Raw genomic sequence first — 20,752 nt, forward strand, 5'->3', positions numbered from 1 at the left:
AGCTATGGCAGCGAAGCATGGACACTGAGGAAAGCAGATAAGAGCAGAATAACGGCTTGTGAAATGCGATTCATGCGAAGAACATACATCTGAAGTCTGATTAGTGTAACATATAACTAATCGGCGATGTAAACAATGTAAGGGGAAAGAAACTGGCCAGTCTACCCATTATTTCCTGGCCTAGTTGCCTCATAAGTGGTGACTTGTTGGTATCACTTGTGAGGTTCAGACCTTTCTTCGGATAGTTGACTAAACAACTGTCCTGTACATGCTATGATTGTTCTAGTCCGACAAGTTTTATATGGCATTCTTAAATCCGACTCTCACAGGTGCGTCATTCTGCCTCAATCCTGACAGGCCAATCCCCATCCCCAAACGAGACTTGATAAACCTAAGGCCCGAAGGCCCAAGCCCTTAAACTTTCATCAGCATCGGAAACCCGTAAACTACCACATCCAAGACTTCACTCCAGCCTTTGTTTAACTATTGCAGATATGGTAGATGATATGGAAAGTATTGCTGAAATGAAAGGGTTACCAAGATGAAAAATGTAATTCGAAATTCTAAGAAATGAAAATAGAAGAGCATATTTTCGAAACCATAAAATTATGAAGTCACCGGTGTGGCTCAGTCGGTTAAGGCGTTTGCTTGCCGGTATGAAATTGCGTTCGGGCGTGGGTTTGATCCCCGCTTGGGCTGATTACCTGGTTGGGTTTTTTCCGAGGTTTTCCACAACCGTAAGGTGAATGCCAGGTAATCTGTGGCGAATCCTTGACCTCATCTCGCCAAATACCATCTCGATATTACCAATCTCATCGACACTAAATAACCTAGTGTTGATAGAGCGTCGTTAAAAACCCACTAAAAATATGAATAATTTCAAGGGAAAAATTGTTCCAGGGCCGGGTATCGAACCCGGGACCTTTAGGTAAGAACACTAACGCTCTGCCGACTGAGCTACCCAGAAACTCTACCAGACACCGACACAATTTTTCCCTTGTATCCACATACATAATTTCTAAGGTAACGTAATTTTATTGTAATCAAATGCAATATAAATATAGGCCACACACTTAATTACAGAGGCTTTTCCCTTCAAAATTCTGTAAAGTTCTTCACTGGATCGGCAAAACCCGGAGTGAGACAAGTGTCCAACATGCTTGGAGCTCACATATATTTTTCTCAACGCCAAACTCGCTTGCGAGGACGCGTTTTCGCATATCTTTTAAATGTTTCTCCTCCATTCATCCCAATCCATTTGATTGATTGATTGATTGATTGATTGATTGATTGATTGATTGATTGATTGATTGATTGATTGATTGATTGATTGATTGATTGATTGATTGATTGATATTCATTCATTAATGTCAGAGGAAATGTTTTTAGAAATGGTACTGCCTTAATGAAATGATGCCATTCTCAAGGCACTTCAGTTTGCATTCTTTTTGTGGATTTCTCTCTTGGCGTAGAGTAAGTGGCCCTCGAAATACTTCAGCGTACCCCTCCAACCTGAATCAACTCATTAACTCTGTTCGTGGCTTCTCGGACGAGGTAGCAAAGCATCGCTTCCTCTGTCACCCGGCAGCCATAAATGATTGTGATGTAAATCCGTGACCAACTCAATGTGATTTAGAGGAATTTTACCGTTCTACAGGCAGGTTGTTACGTGCTATTGATTTATTGTCAGCTTGCAATATCCGGCTTCCTGTGTTCCGCCCCATATACGAGTCAATCAACAAAGGTTATTTGACCCACTACTGTATTTTATAGGCAGTGCAAAATTCTAGTTCTCAGCTACTAGCTAGAAAACAGTTTGCAAGAGAAACTGCCGAGGATCTCCGTTGTCAACTGAGCAGCCAGCGATTTCAGAACTTTTTAAACCGTGAAGAAATAATAATAATAATAATAATAATAATAATAATAATAATAATAATAATAATAATAATAATAAAAATAATAATACAGAATTCAATATTCCTTCCTTTTTTTATTATGTAGACCCTATATTACAGAGGGGTCTGCTTTCTTCCTCTTTGTCTCCTCATTTGATCCATATATCTTCATCATGTTTGCAGTTTTTTTTGGGAAAGGTGAATGCGGTAGCTTCCCGTTGCTTTCCGCACACAACTCTCTCTTTCGCATCTTAGAATATCCCAGGGGGGCCCCCAGCGCGGAGGTGAGGAAAGTGGATTTGGCTAATTAGGCCCTCCGGACTTCACCGAAATTCACCGCAAGGGTTAAATATCAGTTCTATCAGGGTTTTCGACACGATCAAAGACCGGGAAATCCAAATTAGCCTTTGTCCCCCAAAATATTATTATTATTATTGTTATTATTATTATTATTATTATTATTATTATTATTATTATTATTATTATTATTATAAGATGAACCGCGACAAGATGCTCTTCAAGGAACAGCGTGTAAACTGTATTTACGACTGCGAATTTGGCGGGTTATCTATTATAATCTTATTATTGAATTACAGATTTCATGAATATTAGTATAGTATAGCCCATGGTGTAATACATCAAAGAATTACCCGTACCCGTATATACTTAATTCTTTCGAAAAAAGAAGTATTTTATAGTTGATGTCCTGGAATGTGAACCTTTACAATGAATAGTCACATTTTCAAGACGAATAACATTATAGTAGAATAAAAGTTTTCCTTTAACACTAATTGTAATCAGAATCATAGTCCCAGAGACTTTAATGCACCCATGAAAATAAATTAACCAACAAAAATTTCCAGAATTACGGCCGACTGTAGAAAGCGGTTTCAGAAAGAGAGTGTAAGAAAAGAGTAGGGCATATTGTAGCTATAATTGAGCCGTTCAGAGCAGAAGTGGTATCAGTCAAAATTGGGTGATGACGTTTAAAGTAATAATTCTGTAAAATACAGTGCGAAGTAGCAATTAATTTGTCCTCGTGCTATCCATGATTACTAATAGTTTAAATGAATTGAATATTAATTGCTACTTTACGCTGTATTTTACAGAATTTTTACTTTAAACCTCATCACCCAATTTTGACTTACACCACTTCTGCTCTGAACGGCTCAATTATGTAGGCTTAAGCACCCAGGTAAAGGGCATAATAAGAGGGTGGGATGTTGCATTTAGGCTTAAGTGTGCAATTAAATTCATTATTATTATTATTATTAATGCCGCTGTTATTACACATACTACTAATCTATATTTATAAAATACAAAGTTGAGTAAGAAGCAAGTAAGGCAATTATTATTTTTAAAAGTAAAAATAAAGAAGCAGGACGCTCCCAGTTTGCAGAAAAAAGTACCGGGGCGGCGCCCTGGACTTCCTGGTACGACTACACCCCTGCATTTTATATATTTTTAGACATTTTGCATTTTTAAGAAGTTTGCACATTTGAGATACTGTACTTCATATAATTATAAAAATTTACATACACCGTGTTTTAGACATTTTACACATTTTAAGTGTTTTGCATGTTTAAGACATTTTGCATACTATTTTATGTATTTTACACTTATTAGATATTATGCAGGTTTTTAAACATTTTGCATATTTTACGCACTTAAGTGTTTTGTATGTTTTTAACATGTTGCATATTTTAGACCTTGTCCATATATTAGACATTGTACATATTTGAGACATTTTACACATTTTTAGATGTTTTGCGTGCTTTGAAACATTTTGCATATTTCATGTATTTTACACACTTCACGTGTTTTGTATGTTTTAAACATTTTGCATATTTTACAGATTTTATATAATTTAGACATTTAGCATATTTTACGTATTTTACGCACTTAGGTGTTTGTATGTTTTTAACTTGTTGCATATTTATCCACATATTAGAAATTTTAATATTTAAGACGTAAGGCATATTTTAGATATTTTGTATATTGTGAACATTTTGAATATTTTAGGCATTTTACATATTTTAAGTACCGGTATTTTACACACTTCATGTGTTTTATATGTTTTAAACATTTTGCATATTTTAAACATTTTACGTATTTTAGACCTTGTCTATTTTTAGATATTATACATATTTAGGACATTTGACACATTTTAGGGTTTTGCTTGTTTCAGACATTTTTGTATATTATTTTATCTCTTTTACACATATTATTAGATGTTCTGCATGTTTTAAACATTTTGCACATTTCAGACACTTTGAATATTTTAGACAGTTTGCAAATTTTATAGATTTTACACATTTTTATTGTTTTGTGTGTTTTATGTATTTTGCACATTTTAGATCTTGTCCATATTTCAAATATTTTACATTTTTACATTTTAGGTTTTTTGCACATTTTAGACATGTTGGATATTATTTTATGTATTTTACACATATTAGATGTTTTGCATGTTTTAAACATTTTACATATTTTAGACATTTTGCATATTTACACCCTGTCCATGTTTTAGACATTTTACATATTTTAGACATTTTATACGTTTTAGATGTTTCACACGTTTTAGACATGTTGCATATTTAGATATTTTGAATGTTTGATTTTTTTAGACTATAATTACTATATAGTATGTTTGAGACTGTTTGTAGCCTACTACAATGATCTAAATCTGACGGCCAGAGGACTTCCGCTTCTGTTCTAAGGTTACAGTAACTCTATAATTATTAGAATTAGTGAGGCAGTAAACTTATGTCAATACTCCAGCTGTACGCCTACAATAATGATTAAAGTCTTACTCTTACACAAAGGGTTACCAACTTCAATTCATTCATTCATTCATTCATTCATTCATTCATTCATTCATTCATTCATTCATTCATTCATTCATTCCATAGATGTATATTTATTGTATTCGTGGCGTCTACTTTAACATTATTTCGTTATTCAGACATGTTAATTTTCATCTTTTAACACATCGTGATTTTTTCATTAACGCTGTGTAGTTCCTCTCACATTGTAGCACTTTTCTTTTGTACTGTTAGGGTTGTGCACTTACTGGTCTGATTTCGGTTGAATTTCTGTCCATTCCAGTGTACATCAGGTCCAGATATATATTTTTTGACGCACGCAGTAACTTCATGAAGAAAATACCAAAGCTAGAAATTGAGTGATTCTACATCAGCTATTCCTCTAGTTTCAGATACAGTTCTGTCGAAAGGTTGAAGGTGAAGTTGAAGCACTGGCAGTTGTTGCTTTGTAAGCTTCTATTAACCCAATTTGTTTTAATGCGTGTTACGGAAATTAAAAATTATGGCAATGTACACCACGCCGTAGTAGCCTATGCAGCTGTAGCTGGAATATTCTTTCCATCTTTGCGTTTGAACAAGGAAAGCATAACATTAATCAATAGCGCCTTGGCTAATTTTATTGTTCTAAAGGTTTGTGTATATGTGTGTATATATATATATATATAAACTTTATACTGAATTACTTTATATCAAATACTTCTAGGGCTGCTGGCATTTTGTCATTTAATTAAGTTCACTGTTCGCCACTGTACTTATTTCACAGTAACTCCTTGAACTATGTTAATAGAATTAAGAAATTATTGATTTCTTTAAAAGCATAATGGGGACTTTGCTTGGCGACATTTTCAAATATTTCCACATTTCCAAACGTTTTGCCTGATTAGAGAAACCGCAAAAGAAAGACATAGTCACCGAATTAATAAATTGCTAATTTTCTGTATTCAGACTTTGTTCTATTTTCATCGTGTCCCTTTTACTTTCACATAGATTTAAGGTTTAGATTATTTTCAATATTAGACTGGTTAATCAAATTTAAATGTTGATTATAGTCATTTTTCTAACGATTTAGTTAGCAATAAACTTGTAAAAGTTTAGTTGGATCAGTAGGGTTTGATTAAAAGGCTTTATTTACTCTCGCAACATCCCCAAAAATGTCCTTTAATTTAATAACAAGTATCTGTAAACTATATTATTGTTTTCATCATTTAGCACAGCATGTAGGGTCTAAAGTTCCTGCTGTGTATCGCTTTTCACTTACGAACAATTCCAAATTCTCTTCTGTTATTTGAAACGTGTATAGCAGAACTATCACATGCAAATACAGCATAAACTATACAAAATCACCTTCATGTAGGTATCCGTACTATATTGTACCATTCACTACCACATGTTAAAGTTAAGCTAACAAGCAAATATTCTCATGGGGACGGATAAAAAAAGTTATTTATTTTCTTCCACCGTGTTAATAATGTCAAAACAAGTGCTTATACAAAATTCGAGCGCAAATACGAGCTCCCCCTCCCCCCAGAAAGTAAGTTTCCTTGCGGCCGTTTACAGAAAGAAAAATTTTCATGGAAAGATTTATTGGAACAGATACAGATATTGTTGAACTATTTTTCAACATATCCTCCCCCCGGAAATGAGATATTTGTCAGACCGTGGAATGAACTTTTGTATCCCAGTGTCGTAGAGGTCTGCCGTTTGGGATCGGAACCAGTGTGTGACAGCCGTCGGCACCTCTGTGTTGATCCCATGATATGACAAATGTCTCAATTCCGGTGAGGAATATGTTGAAAAATAGGTCAACAATTGCTGTAACCGTTCCAATAAATCTTTTCATGAAATTGTGACTTCTTTCTGTAAACGACCCCAGAGAAACTTACTTTTTGGTGGGAGGAGCTTGCAGTTCCGCTCGAGTGGCCAAAATTAGTATAAGCACTTGTTTTGACATTATTAACATGGTGGAAGAAAAAAAATTAACTTTTTTATCAGCCCCAATGAGAATGTTTGCTTGTAAGGTAGGGAATCTCCGCCGAACAGCCATCACCTTACCATCACCAGGGTTGTCAGGAGCTGATACTGTAATTTAAAAAAGTGAACTCTAAATATTGATTTTTTTAAGTACAAATCCGCATTCTCAATGTCCCCATTGGGTATTTGATCTTAAAATATAAGTATTGTTGTTTAAAAACCACTAAAATTGTTGTATTAACCAAGATCGGTACATCGATCGATGTATCGATCTTGGTATTAACACAAAATGTGGAACTAAATTTCCCATTGTCCACCCCTTTTAAAATGGAACTAGATTAGTGGAAAAATCACTGCGTTGGCAACACTGCTCTTCAGCCGGTTTAGCAAAGTCCGTGGATGTAGTGGAAATTCCAACTCGTTGGGATATGCTGCGCCATCTATGAGCAATGGATGAAACTTTCATTGAGAACGATCAGTAGATCGATTTGAAGGGCGGACTCCACCAAGGGAGAACTTTTCGTTATAGCAGTCAAGTGCTGCTCTCTAGACCTACCTAGTACTACCACAGACTGTGGTACTACGTTCAAACGATTCTGAAACCATCTCATATCGGAATTTGTGAAAACGAATTGGCAGACAGTTTCGTTAAACAAGAACAAAAATAATGACAGAAACTAATACAGTTGCGGTAGACTACTATAGAACACAAAATGATAGTGTATAATACGTAATATTTCAAGTAGCATTCGTAGAATACAATGCAACCAGAGCGGGTATGATCCAACCTTAGATTCACCAAGGCTCTGCTAGTTGCATAAACAACAGGCGATGTTTTCAATCAATGCTACTTAAAATGACTATCAGCATTCGTGTCTACAAATCATGAGAGCCCGAGTTCGGTTCTCGTCCTGAGCATGAAAATTTGTTCTTAACGAGGCTATGTTTTAATATTTTCACTTGTAAAAATTCAGAAACTAAGTGAGGATTTTGTAGGCAGGAGTACCTCAGTGTTCAAGTAAAAGTTTTCAGTAGGCGTTATAGGTTTGAAGTAGGAACTGTATGAAGTAAGCCAAATGCAAATATTCCGTATCGTTTACCATAATGCAGTAACAACTGAACTCTTGATTTGTACTTAAAATGCAATTATATCAACTAGACTATAAATTCAGAATTTTATAATAAAGTTAATTTAAACATTAAATCAGATTATATAGCTGAGGTTGAAAATAAAATAAAACCCAGTCTAACGAGGAAAATTGCATTATCGAACACTTTTTCGACTCCTCAAAGCATAGTTTGTAACTGTTTAAATCTTTAACGTTGATATCTCATTTCTAATTAAATGCATTTAAATTGAAGATTGTCATATTATACAGGGCTCTTACAAAAGACCTTTCCGGTTTCGAACACATGTAATTTACTTTCTATGAATCTGAAGTGCATGAAAATAGCACCAATGGAAAGAGAAACTCAAAAAGTTTAGTTCATTACCTTAAAGAAGTTCAATGTATCCCCTTTTGGTAAAACGGCACACATCAAGCCTATAGTCAAGTTCCACGTAGGTACGCGGGTTTTCCAACCCCAGATTCTGAGGTTATGTCTGTTCATCTTACTAGAAAAATGAAAAGTAGCTTCGTCAGAAAGCACCACGGAACAAATAAATTCATCATCGTTTTCAATTAATGTCTGCATACTTATGCAGAAATTTCTTCGTAGCATTTTGTCCTCTGGTTTTAGGGCTTGCAGCAACCGTTTTCGAAGAATCTTTCCTTAAAATCAGTGTATCGTTTACGGATTGTAGGCCCACTGGGTGGATCTGCACCAGACTTTGTTCGGTAATGCCGTTGCAAATTAATAACCGACTGGTTCACATGAAAATCAAGCTTTTCTGTCCTCTATAGCATCCATTTCGCCTCAACAATGAACAAATTTGTTTATATGCACTATTATGAGGCAGTGTTATCAACTAAGAAAACAATGTTGCCACGACTAAACTTCTTGAGTTTCTCTTTCCATTGGTGCTATTTTCATGCACCTCAGATTCATCGAATGTAAATTACATGTGTTCGAAACCGAAAAATTGTACGAGCCCTGTATTATAATTTAAGCTATAATATACTTTTTCCTCGAGAAGCTTTTTAATATACAATCACTTAGGTAGGCCTAACTTCTGGGTCTGCACGAGTTCCAGAAACATCGTATTCCAGAAAAATCTATTTGTAATAAGGGAGCACTAATTATTGTTAAAAAAATATCTGTGATTGGTTTAAGAAAAATAACACAAATTCTAGCTAAATACTTTACCTATTTGGTATATTACACATACGCCCAAATTACCATTCACTCCAATTGTAACACTCATAACCAGTTTGCCGTATTTGGGTATCCTATAAAGAAATTCCGTTGGTTATATGATTTTTCAACCCTTAGACTAATTAAAGAACAGTACCTCGATCTCTATACGTGCATTCAAGTTTCTTTTCTGACCGAGGCTATCAATTCTACGAAGAATACTCAATTTTCGTATTTTACCAAAACTACCGGACCAGTATACTAGCTACAAGCCCACAACTTTAAGTAGACCTAATACAAATCTGACATATTTGGAAATAAGACTGAAAAGTTAAGAAAGAAATACAGTCGTCCTAAAAATGAATGATACAATGAAACAGACCGTGAGAAATTCATAAATACAGCCATCATCATCAGTCATTGAAATAATCAGCTTCAGTTAGATCTGCTTCCATTTTTTTAGGGTCAACCCACGGATCTTTTTTCTTCTAGGTGTACCTACAGAGTAGGACCTGTTCAGGCAATCTGGAAGAATCTATTCTGTTAACGTAATGAAGCCAGTTCTGTCTATAATTAGCTATTATTGAGTTGTTCACGAATAGTTCTTATTTTCACTTCTCTTGTTACTGATTCACTTCTTTTAGATCAAGCAGACTGTAGCCAGCAGATCGTAAAATTTCATTTCCGTAGTTGTTAGTCGTTGTACAGCTGTCAAAAGAAAGTGGCCGATCTCTTAGATACTAAGTTCCCTTCGGATATCTCCGCTACAATTCGGAGACAGGCGATGTTACATGTTGTTGGACCACGAAGCCTGCTATATACAGTTATAATTGAAGTATTCTACGTGTTATACTTGTAGCGTAATGGTAGCGTTCCGGCCTGTTATTCGTGAGGTAGTGCGTTCGAACACCGCGGAATGCTTTTTATGTTTGGAACAGATGCATTATAGGGGCCACCCATCACACATTATACGCAAAAAAAAAAAAAAGGTCAGTGGAAGTAATGGTTCGATTAGGGTTTTTAGTATTCGATATTCGGTAAGCATTAAATGCTACCAAATTAAAAAAAAAAATCAAATAAAAATTGTAACAATTTGTTACTACTGATGCGATTTTAGTCAGTTTGTATTATATTTTTGGTCCAGGGAAAATAAATTTTATTATTAGTGCCGTAATTTCCATTTTGAAGTAGGCTACAAGTCAACAATATAAAACTGACTGTTTATTTAGAAGTTGACAACATATTTTATGTCGATTATAACAACAATACATATCAATAGTAACATTCATTCCATTTAACCAATAAGAAGATTGCCCCTGTAATGAATCTGTTCGTTATGTTTTTTGTGTTTTTAAGATAGAAGAAAATATAATTGTTGCTGTTTCTTTTATGACTGTTTTAGTAGGTCTAATTAACATCAGATTCATGAATGCATTATGCCATGGCTTTATCATTACTTATTATGATATTATGGCTGCAAGTGGAAAGAAAGAAGACTGTTGCAGTCAAACAAAATATCTTTCTTGGCGTAAACAAAACAAGTATGCTTGCATCTGAAAATTAAAACAATTATAAGTTGTAAAAAAAAAAAACTAACCAAAAGCCACGATTCAATATTTAGTCCATCTTCCTCCAATCTCGATCACATTTTGCAGTCGAGTGGATATGTCCTGGGCGAGCTTCCACAAATCATCAGAACGTCTAGGAGGGGGATGGACCAATTTTTCCGCGTATTATTATTCTTCTTTATTTGTGCCCCCGTGGCTCAGTTGGAAGAACTTTTGAATTTAGATGTCAACGTCGCAGCTCAAATCCTCCTTTTCATTTTATTGTGTTAGAGGAAGTGCAATATATCATAAGAAGAAAAAACTAACACTAATATTATGCAACTTTATTTTTCCAAATCTAACATTAAATTTATATTATCTATATCGCTAAAGAACGATAACAATATAAATTAATATTATTTATTTCGCTAAAGAACGATAGCAGAATACAAATGATAAGCTGAATATTATTTATATCACTAAAGAACGATAACAGAATATAAATGGTAAATTGAATATTATTTATTTCGCTAAAGAAAGATAACGGAATATAAATGATAACTTGAATATTATTTATATTCTAAATAACGATATAGAAAATAAATGATAACTTGAATATTATTTTAACGCTAAATAACTGCAATAGAATATAAATGATAACTTGAATATTATTTATAACGCTAAAGAACTGTAACAATATAAGTGATAACTTGAATATTATTTACATCGCTAAAAAAAAGATAACAGAATATAAATGGTACAGTAATTTGAATGTTATTTATTTCGCTAAAGAACAATAACAGAATATAAGTGATAACTTGAATATTATTTATATCGCAAATAACTATATGGAAAATAAATGATAACTTGAATATTATTTTAACGCTAAAGAACTGTAACAATATAAGTGATAACTTGAATATTATTTATATCGCTAAAGAACGATAACAGAATAGAAATGATAACTTGGAAGTTATTTATAACGCTAAAAAATTATAACAGAATATAAATGATAACTTTAATATTATTTATATCGCCAAATAACGATACAGAAAATAAATGATAACTTTAATATTATTTATAACGCTAAAGAACTATAACAGAATATAAATGATAACTTAAATATTATTTATAACGCTAAAGAACAATGACAATATAAATGATAACTTGAATATTATTTTATATCGCTAAAGAACGATGGCAGAATACAAATGATAACTTGAATATTATTTATATCGCTAAAGATTGATAATAAAATAAGATGACAACTTAAACAAGGCTCGAACTCACAACCTTCGAATCATTAAGCGACCATTCTACAACAACTCTACGAAACACAGATCTCGAATGACTCCATAGTTCCGAAACTGCTGTTACAAGCGCGAGCATCGTATAACATCACCGTGATCCGAAGTGGACTTAGAAAATATTTGCTGTTCACTAGTGCTGCCACTTTTTTTTTTTTTTTTGACAGCTGTACATCTTCATTTACGTTAAGGACAGGCCTTGCCAAAACTTTATGTATTTTTATTCTTGTATGTTTTTGCACTTTATTTCGTATAAAAACTTTATTGCTGGTTCTAAGGTCATTGTCGAAACGTAATTTTTTGCGATATTTCATTTTCGGCTTCGTACCTACGTTAAATTATAGCCTAAATATAAAAAAATACTTGTTCTAAAATACGCATTTGAAATAAAGATGACGAACACACGGGTTTCTACGTTTTGTAATAGGAGATCCGTCGATTCAATTTGCCGCGAATCCCGGGGACAGGCAATGTGAGTCACGTCTGCGAGCTGCTGGCAACAGTGACGTAACTCTGTGTACAAATCATTAGATCTCGTTTGTTTATGAGTGACCAGCGAGCCGGACATGTGCACCAGTCATCTGGACGCTGTCAAACGACACGAGCTGCCGAATGTCATTTCAAATTCTCATTCGATTCATGTATGAGGAAACATTTTTGTTGAGAAAAGTCAGTCTAGGAATTTATATGGAATTAGACAGAGTACCTATACATTTTCAGCATTTTTCGACTCCGAAGAATGTTTTTACAAGCTATCTGTAGTTGTCCGAAAAGGATCTGAAAAAAGTGTAACTACCTCGATGCCGTATCCTCTTAGTTCATTGTTATTATTATTATTATTATTATTATTATTATTATTATTATTATTATTATTATTCTGGAAAAGTACCAATTTCAAGGCCCATGACCCGACTTCTTCCCAATTCTCATTACCCCCTCCATCATCACTATCATCCTATCATAGGCATATTCCCGCGTTAGGTATGCCACCTGTCTGACTGAGTAAGCTACTTGAAAAAATTTGTGCCATGTCGATACGACGGTAAACCACTGTAAAATGGAGAATGCCGATAATGATGTATTATTAACTTATTATTATTATTATTATTATTATTATTATTATTATTATTATTATTATTACTTACTTACTTACTTACTTACTTACTTACTTACTTACTTACTTACTTACTTACTTACTTACTTACTTACGTACTTACTTACTTACTTACTGGCTTTTAAGGAACCCGGAGGTTCATTGCCGCCCTCACATAAGCCCACCATCGGTCCCTATCCTGTGCAAGATTAATCCAGTCTCTATCATTATATCCCACCTCTCTCAAATCCATTTTAATATTATCCTCCCATCTACGTCTCGGCCTCCCCAAAGATCTTTTTGCCTCCGGCCTCCCAACTAACACTCTATATGCATTTCTGGATTCCCCCATACGTGCTACATGCCCTGCCCATTTCAAAGTCTGGATTTAATGTTCCTAATTATGTCAGGTGAAGAATACAATGCGTGCAGTTCTGTGTTGTATAACTTTCTCCATTCTCCTGTAACTTCATCCCTCTTAGCCACAAATATTTTCCTAAGAACCTTATTCTCAAACACCCTTAATCTCTGTTCCTCTCTCTAAGTGAGAGTCCAAGTTTCACAACCATACAGAACAACCGGTAATATAACTGTTTTATAAATTCTAACTTTCAGATTTTTTGACAGCACACTAGATGACAAAAGCTTCTCAACCGAATAATATTATTATAATAACATAATAATATTTATTATTATTATTATTATTATTATTATTATTATTATTATTATTATTATTATTATTAAACTTTACAAATTATGAAAATTGTTGCCGCTAAATATATCAGCTAACGAGAACTGTCAGTGAACTGATATCGAAACCTACACGAAGTTTCCGATATAGAATTAGCAATCCCTATTAAAACACTGAGCATAGAATTTAACGCTGGGTTTGTGCGTCCCTATACAGCAGCTCGGCAGTACAATATCACAGAACGCTCCACCTCTTCCTATTACTACTGATGAGGAGTGTCCAATTGCTGGTGCATGGCTGCTTTATCAGGTAACATTGCAACTTCGATCTCAGAACCTTGCAGTTGAATCTCGCAGCCGATTTTTGGTGTGTGACATTGTTACAAGACGTCCTTCTTGTCAGCGAAGTTTCAAGGAGGTTTCGACATGAGCTCACTGACAGTTTCCATTTAAAATGTTTAACATTAAACACACACAAGTAGCAGAACGCTTTGGACATGGATACTAGCCAGGTTTAGGAGTAGTGAGCAGGACTCGTGCTTCGAGGATACCTCTGATGTGGACTCGAAGCCCTCTGTGAGCTGATTACCCTGGTTGGATTCACTCCGATGTTTTTCCCGACTGTGAGGCGAATTTAAGTCAATTTCATGGAAAATTTTCTTGCTTATCTCGCGATCAATAATTCCATCGACACTATTCCAGATTTCGATATGACCTCACTGACAGTTTCCTTGTAGAGATGATAGAAGGGTCCAGCATGAATATTTTGAGATGAGGGACCGATTGTTAGAGATGTAACCTTGAGGTATTAATTACACTCTAAACTTCTGGGGTAGCGCCAGAAAAGTATGCAAGCCTGCTAGCAGTCCTGCTGCGTGAAAGCCTTGATCACATAATAACAAATTGGCCATCCGCGTGAGACAAAGAGAGCTCTCCCTCTATAGGAGGAGGCCTTTGCCCTTAACGGGACATTTTTAGGCTAATCATTTCATTACATCCCCATGTTAAAAACGGCAATATGTGGAAGAAAACGACCGCTACGCTTCGCCACAATGAACTTTCGGTAACAACCGCTAGATGGGAGAATAGCTGTATGTTATTACTCCATGCCAGCTCAGGATTGTAACGTGACTTCTCTTGCAGTCGCTAGAGGCAGCATATAGAAATTGGTAAAGTTGTTGCCTTGAAAGTGCATTAGACTGACCAGTCTGTTACAATTATGTGATTAGAAGTCAAAGTTCGAGGACAGACTTTTAGAGATACTAGCTTTCAAAATAAGTAGGGATCGGAAATGGTGTTTTAGGCTCCTAAAAATGCACTAAAAATGGTATTTTAGGCTCCAAAAAAGACACTAAAAATTGTATTCCAGGCACCTAAAAGGCACTAAAAATACAAATTTAGGGAAAATTAACCCCTGAAAATTTATTCCACACATAATAATTAATTTGGGCTATTTCCTTGCACGATGTTTTAATTAAATGCCAGTATTCGCTTTTTTTTTATCATTATGTATACATAGCAAATTAACATAACACTGCATGACCCATGACCACTTAAAAAATTAGATAAGTGGTATTTGTCCTACAGAATGTTTAATTTAGTGTGCACTTATTCATCTCCATGTTCATAATTTGAATGACAGTACACAACAAGCAACTTTTCAAGATTAAAACACTCGCTCTTGTGACGCCTATTGGACAAAATCTGTTCATATGCTGAAAAGAATCTCTCAATATGCACTGAAGTGACAGCACCATCTTGGCTACATTAAACCCCTCAGGAAGCTCACCACCGGTCCCACTTAGAACTTTACACACAGAATTAATGGTTTCATATCCAGGATTTCTTGAAATAACTCTTTTTAGCTTCTTATATATTTGAGCAGCATACTTGCCAGGAGCTACACATAATCTGTTCTTTGCATTCAAAAACAGGGACATGGATTCACAAAATGACAGGCTGCTGGATTCCAGTTGTTGAATGGTATCTGCTACAAAAGTAAAATGCGCATCGATATGTGTTAAATCTTCTTTAAGTCTTTTTTCTTGAAACACACACTGAGCTTCTTTGATTGACAGAGAATCATTCTCTGAATGTTCCTTAATAGTCAGTGCTATTTGTTCAAAGTTATTCGCATATTATTTTACTGCTCTCAACCATGTCCCCCACCTCGTAAAAATAGGCTCAGGGGATAGGGAAGTGTCGGGTAACTTCTCTCTAAATACAAAGATAATCCTAGACTGTGTGCTTCAAGCAGATACGTCGTCTATGTTATGCAGGAGAAGGGTAGATAATAAAGTAAACCATTATCTGAACTCAAGACGGTGACTAGTCGGTATGAACGATGGGACTAGCTAGGTAGAGGGTTTTAAGAATTCTATTACAATAGGGTGTCCGAAATCTTTGTACTGTATACTATAAGAACTATCAGTTTTTTTTTTTTCAGTTTCAAGCAAAAAAATTAATAATGAGTGCTGTTAACTAGGCTATATATGCCTACAAAAAAGCGAAAAAAGAACAAATAAAAACAAAAAAGGTACAAACTGTAAAAAAAAGGCAAATATAGGCAATATAGAACTTCATCACAACATTTGATTTTTCGTGATTCTTGTACATAAATTAACAGCCTTAAAATACGCACATTCTAACAAAATAGGCATTTTCCTAAACTTCCGATCCCTAAAAATAAGATTATTATGTTTCCACGGTAATAATAAAAGTTGAAAAAATTCATTTCATGTTCAGTAGGCTATGCAGAGTTTGAAAATAGTAAAAATGTAACATCCGTGACAACTGGAATGGCTGTGAATTGATTTTAATAGCCAATGTTGTGAATCATTGAAAATGTGGTCTCATTTTAACTTTGTGATATTTCAGATGTCACTGTCCTGGTGTGCCCTCAGCGGCAGCAGAGATCGGACTGCCTTCATCCGCCGGTAAGTCACAGTTTTCATTGCTTCCCAGTTATACATTACTGCAGGGAGCAGTTTTCAAAAAGTTGTGTATTTTGAAGTTCACTCAGTCTTTGAGTTCATAATGTTCGTAACTTTCATGCAATTTATTCACAACTTCTCTGTGCGCTGTCCTGTGGTTTTCCGGGGGGGGGGGACCATTGTATTTCACAGATTAGATTCTTACTTCGGGATTTTAAAATGTTTGTTTAATGTATCTCTGCACCACTTTCATTGCAGTCCAATGTTCATTGCTTGTAAGTTATGAGTAATTTTCAGTTTGTGTGGTAAACTGTCTGAATTAATTTTCAGGCCTACTTTCCAGTTATTTTTTATAATAATAGAATTCAGACTCCTTTATTTATAATAATTCTCACCGACATCGGCGCTTACGTTAGATCTTCAAGTGTGAAAATATAAATAGAATTCTAATAGAGCAATATTATAAAAGACAGGTCTCTAACCACATATCAGTATCATATAGGGATTATTGTTATTTTATAAAATTTGAGGAAAGTGTAATTTTATTATAATACAGTCTGATCGGTTTGGGAAGACATAAAATAAAATTACTAAAAAATTTATAATGGGGTGTTGTAGAATTCATTTCAGTTCCAATGTGGTACTCAAGCACGGAAGTATTTTCTTTTTTCTTTTGCAATATCGCGAGCATCGTTGATGTTATTATCATTGTTATCATCAATATCATCATTCATCAGCGCTACTATAATCGTTAAGAGCAACATTACCATCAGCATCATCATCATCATCATCATCATCATCATCATCATCATCTTCTTTAATTTGATTTAATTTTCTTGCTGGTTCCGTATTGACTTCGCTGAAGAACATGAATCGGCATTAATCATTTATACGTAGCGGCATTCCTCGGTCATGTGGTCAGAATGGTGCAAGTCAACGATGGTTTTATAATAATAATAATAATAATAATAATAATAATAATAATAATAATAATATTATTATTATTATTATTATTTATTGGGTTATTTTACGACGCTGTATCAACATCTAGGTTATTTAGCATCTGAATGAAATGAAGGTGATAATGCCGATGAAATGAGTTCGGGGTCCAGCACCGAAAGTTACCAAGCATTTGCTCGTATTGGGTTGAGGGAAAATCCCGGAAAAAACCTCAACCGGATAACTTGCCCCGACCGGTATTATTATTATTATTATTATTATTATTATTATTATTATTATTATTATTATTATTATCATCATCATCATCATCATCATCGTAGCTGTGTTTGAAAGAGTAGATGAAGAAAGAATGATTCTGAAACAGATCAGGAAGAGAAAAACGAATTGGTTGGATCACTGGCTGAGAAGAAACTGCCTCCTGAAGGTTGCACTGGAAGGAATGGTGAACGGGAGAAGAGTTGGGGGCAGAAAAAGATATCAAATGATAGACAACATTAAGATATAGGCTATGGATCATATGCGGAGACTAAGAGGAAGGCAGAAAATAGAAAGATTGAAGAATGTTGGGTTTGCAGAGAAAGACCTGTCCAGGGGTATAACACTTATTAGTATTTAGTATTAGTATTTATTTATTTAACCTGGTAGAGATAAGGCCGTCAGGCCTTCTCTGCCCCTCAACCAGGGGATTACAACTATAATATGAACAATAAAATTACAATTAACATTAAATTTACAATTACAATTACAATAAAAATTAAAGTACGACAAGATTACCTGATTAATGAAAGCTAGACATTTTATCATAGAAGTTAAGAACAAAGAATATTTTTTTTTTATTTACTGAATTACAAATTAAACCTCCAATAACAAAAATCTATAGTAATGAAATTACCGGATATTGAAATATTTTGTGATAGATTAACAGAACTATTTACAAGAAACCATGTCTGAACGAGTCTAAATTACTGGCCAAGTGCCTAGTAAGTTTGCGTTTGAATTCAATTTTATTTCGACAGTCCCTGATGCTAGCAGGTAACGAATTCCAGAGTCTTGGCAGGGCTATTGTGAAAGAGGATGAGTATGAGGAGGTGCGATGGGATGGTATTGTTAGTATTGTTTCATGGCGAGAGCGTGTGTTCAGATTGTGGTGGGAGGAAAGATTCTTTTCGTATCTAGTTTAAGCCAACCTATTGTTTCCAAGGTTGGGTAATATGATCATATTTACGAACATTGCTTACAAAACGTACACACAAGTTATGATCACGTTGAAGTTTCGTTTTGTTGTCGCTGGAAAGGTCAGTCAGTAAAATGTCAGCATAGTCAAAATAGGGAAATACAAGCGTCTGCACAAGGGACTTTTTTAAGCAAGAGGGAAGATGAACATTTATCCTTTTTAGCACATGGATAATAGAATATACTTTTCTGCAAGTTTCTGTGATTTGCATGTCCCAGTTGAGATTGTTATCCATGTGAATGCCAAGATTTTTTACCGAAGAACTGAAAGGCATATGCACTGTACTTACTTTAACGGGGGAAATGTCGAGGTGTTTTACAGCGTCGGTTTGCCGTTTGTTTCCTAATATAATTGCTTGTGTCCTTCCAGGATTGATATTAAGATGGAATTTCTTTGTGTATGTATTGTATACATGTATTATCATCATAATGAAGAGAGCCAATTCAACTGGTGATATTTTGGAATGGCCTGTTCTAAATTTGAAAGCTGTCGTTTCCCTCACGCTTATCAGCTTATCGACGCTGCGACAGCGCGTGGGCTGTGTCGCGGACCGGACTGCTAAAGGTCAGGAGTCGCTCGATGGTTTGTAGGAAAATATGGGGTCACGGCCGTTTCCATGGCAATCCATTTCCCGGCACCGAGATCGGGATGGGCTTGTACGAATGTACGCATTCGCGAACTTCGAAGCCTTCGCGACCGAGTTGGGCGGATGCTCGACAGATGGCAGCGCCGTCTCCTCAAGCGAACGGCAGAGATCGATCGGGTAGGGAAACTCGCGCATCCTCCTGGATAAAAGCGCCGGTCTCCAGAGGCTCGCCGGCCAGTCCTGGAGTTAGAATATCCCGACGAATCTGCAACGTACCGGCCCTCTTTGCACCTGCGTGAGCCCACCGAGAGGGACCCCGTTTCTACTTGAAGGAGTGCAACCATGGCAGAGAAGAAGGCCGAGCAGTACTACACCCCCCCACCGAAACTGGGAAAATGGGAAGGATTCAGAATATTTCTGTGGAATTCCGAAACTCATCAATTTTTGGGACGTACCGGTGCCAGTTGGGGTAAGCAGATCATTTTTCATCTAATTTTCACCCCTACCCACCCCTCTGCCATCCCAACTGCCCCCTTTTTATTAATAGTTTTATAATCGATTGTAGCATCCCTTTAACACGTCATGCAAAGCTTATAAGATGTTGGATTAATAGTTTTCAGTGCTTTTACACAATTTATTCTGAAAATCAGTATCTTGTATATTAAAAGCATCCAACTAAGTACTTCGCTTAGAATGACATTTAAAACGTTCTGTTAATTTTGTAATAACAAATTAACAACCATATGAAAACTTGCTTTACAAAATAATAAGAGCGGTGCAGAATATTTAACCAATATAAATTATTGTTTTATTTTTAGATTCCGGTTATTTTATTAATTGTTATTATCTACTGCACTTTTTATAGTATTAAGGACTCTATGTTATCGGTTTTTAAGCTACTTTGAACCTGCATTATGTGAGGCATCAATAAGCTATTTAAGTGAAATCGAGACGATTGTTTAGTTGGTGTCTTTTAAATTTTTATGATCCTTACAGTTGTTGCGTAAGCAGTAAGGAAGGATCGAAATATTTTATATATCAGTGCTCCGATATTTGCACAATTAAACTTTGCATTTTTATTTATTGTCATAATTTTAATATCTTTATTCATACGCAATTTTGAATTTTTTCACAAAAATTTTCAGTTTCTAGACAACGCCTTTACTCCATTACCGAAACTAACAGCTATACATTGAGAATTTCCATATAAAATCAATATCTTCTAGATTAAATCCGTTAATAGATTAGATTAAAAACAGAAATATTTGCGCTAGAGCTCAAAATGCTGCAATAGGAATAGAGATGGGCGAATAGCATCTATAGAAGAGGAAGAGGGTGATGGGAGGTAGGCGAGACGGAGAGTGAACATAATTTTTTTTATATGTTACCAAGGCAACAAGACAACTGCAAGAAAGAAGA

At 35.0% G+C, this 20,752-nt stretch overlaps 1 protein-coding gene across 1 annotated transcript in view; it reads left to right on the plus strand.

Moving 5' to 3' along the window:
- The first annotated feature begins 19,551 nt into the window (after positions 1-19,551).
- LOC138706508 (sodium/potassium-transporting ATPase subunit beta-2-like) overlaps positions 19,552-20,752 on the plus strand; it is a 117,909-nt gene continuing 116,708 nt past the window's right edge. The window contains exon 1 of the mRNA XM_069835863.1: positions 19,552-19,802. Within this exon, the coding sequence (XP_069691964.1) occupies positions 19,676-19,802 (127 nt within the window). The 5' untranslated portion in view covers positions 19,552-19,675. The remainder of the gene's footprint in view (positions 19,803-20,752) is intronic.

This window comes from Periplaneta americana, chromosome 9, assembly GCF_040183065.1.
Source record: "Periplaneta americana isolate PAMFEO1 chromosome 9, P.americana_PAMFEO1_priV1, whole genome shotgun sequence".
NCBI lineage: Eukaryota > Metazoa > Arthropoda > Insecta > Blattodea > Blattidae > Periplaneta > Periplaneta americana.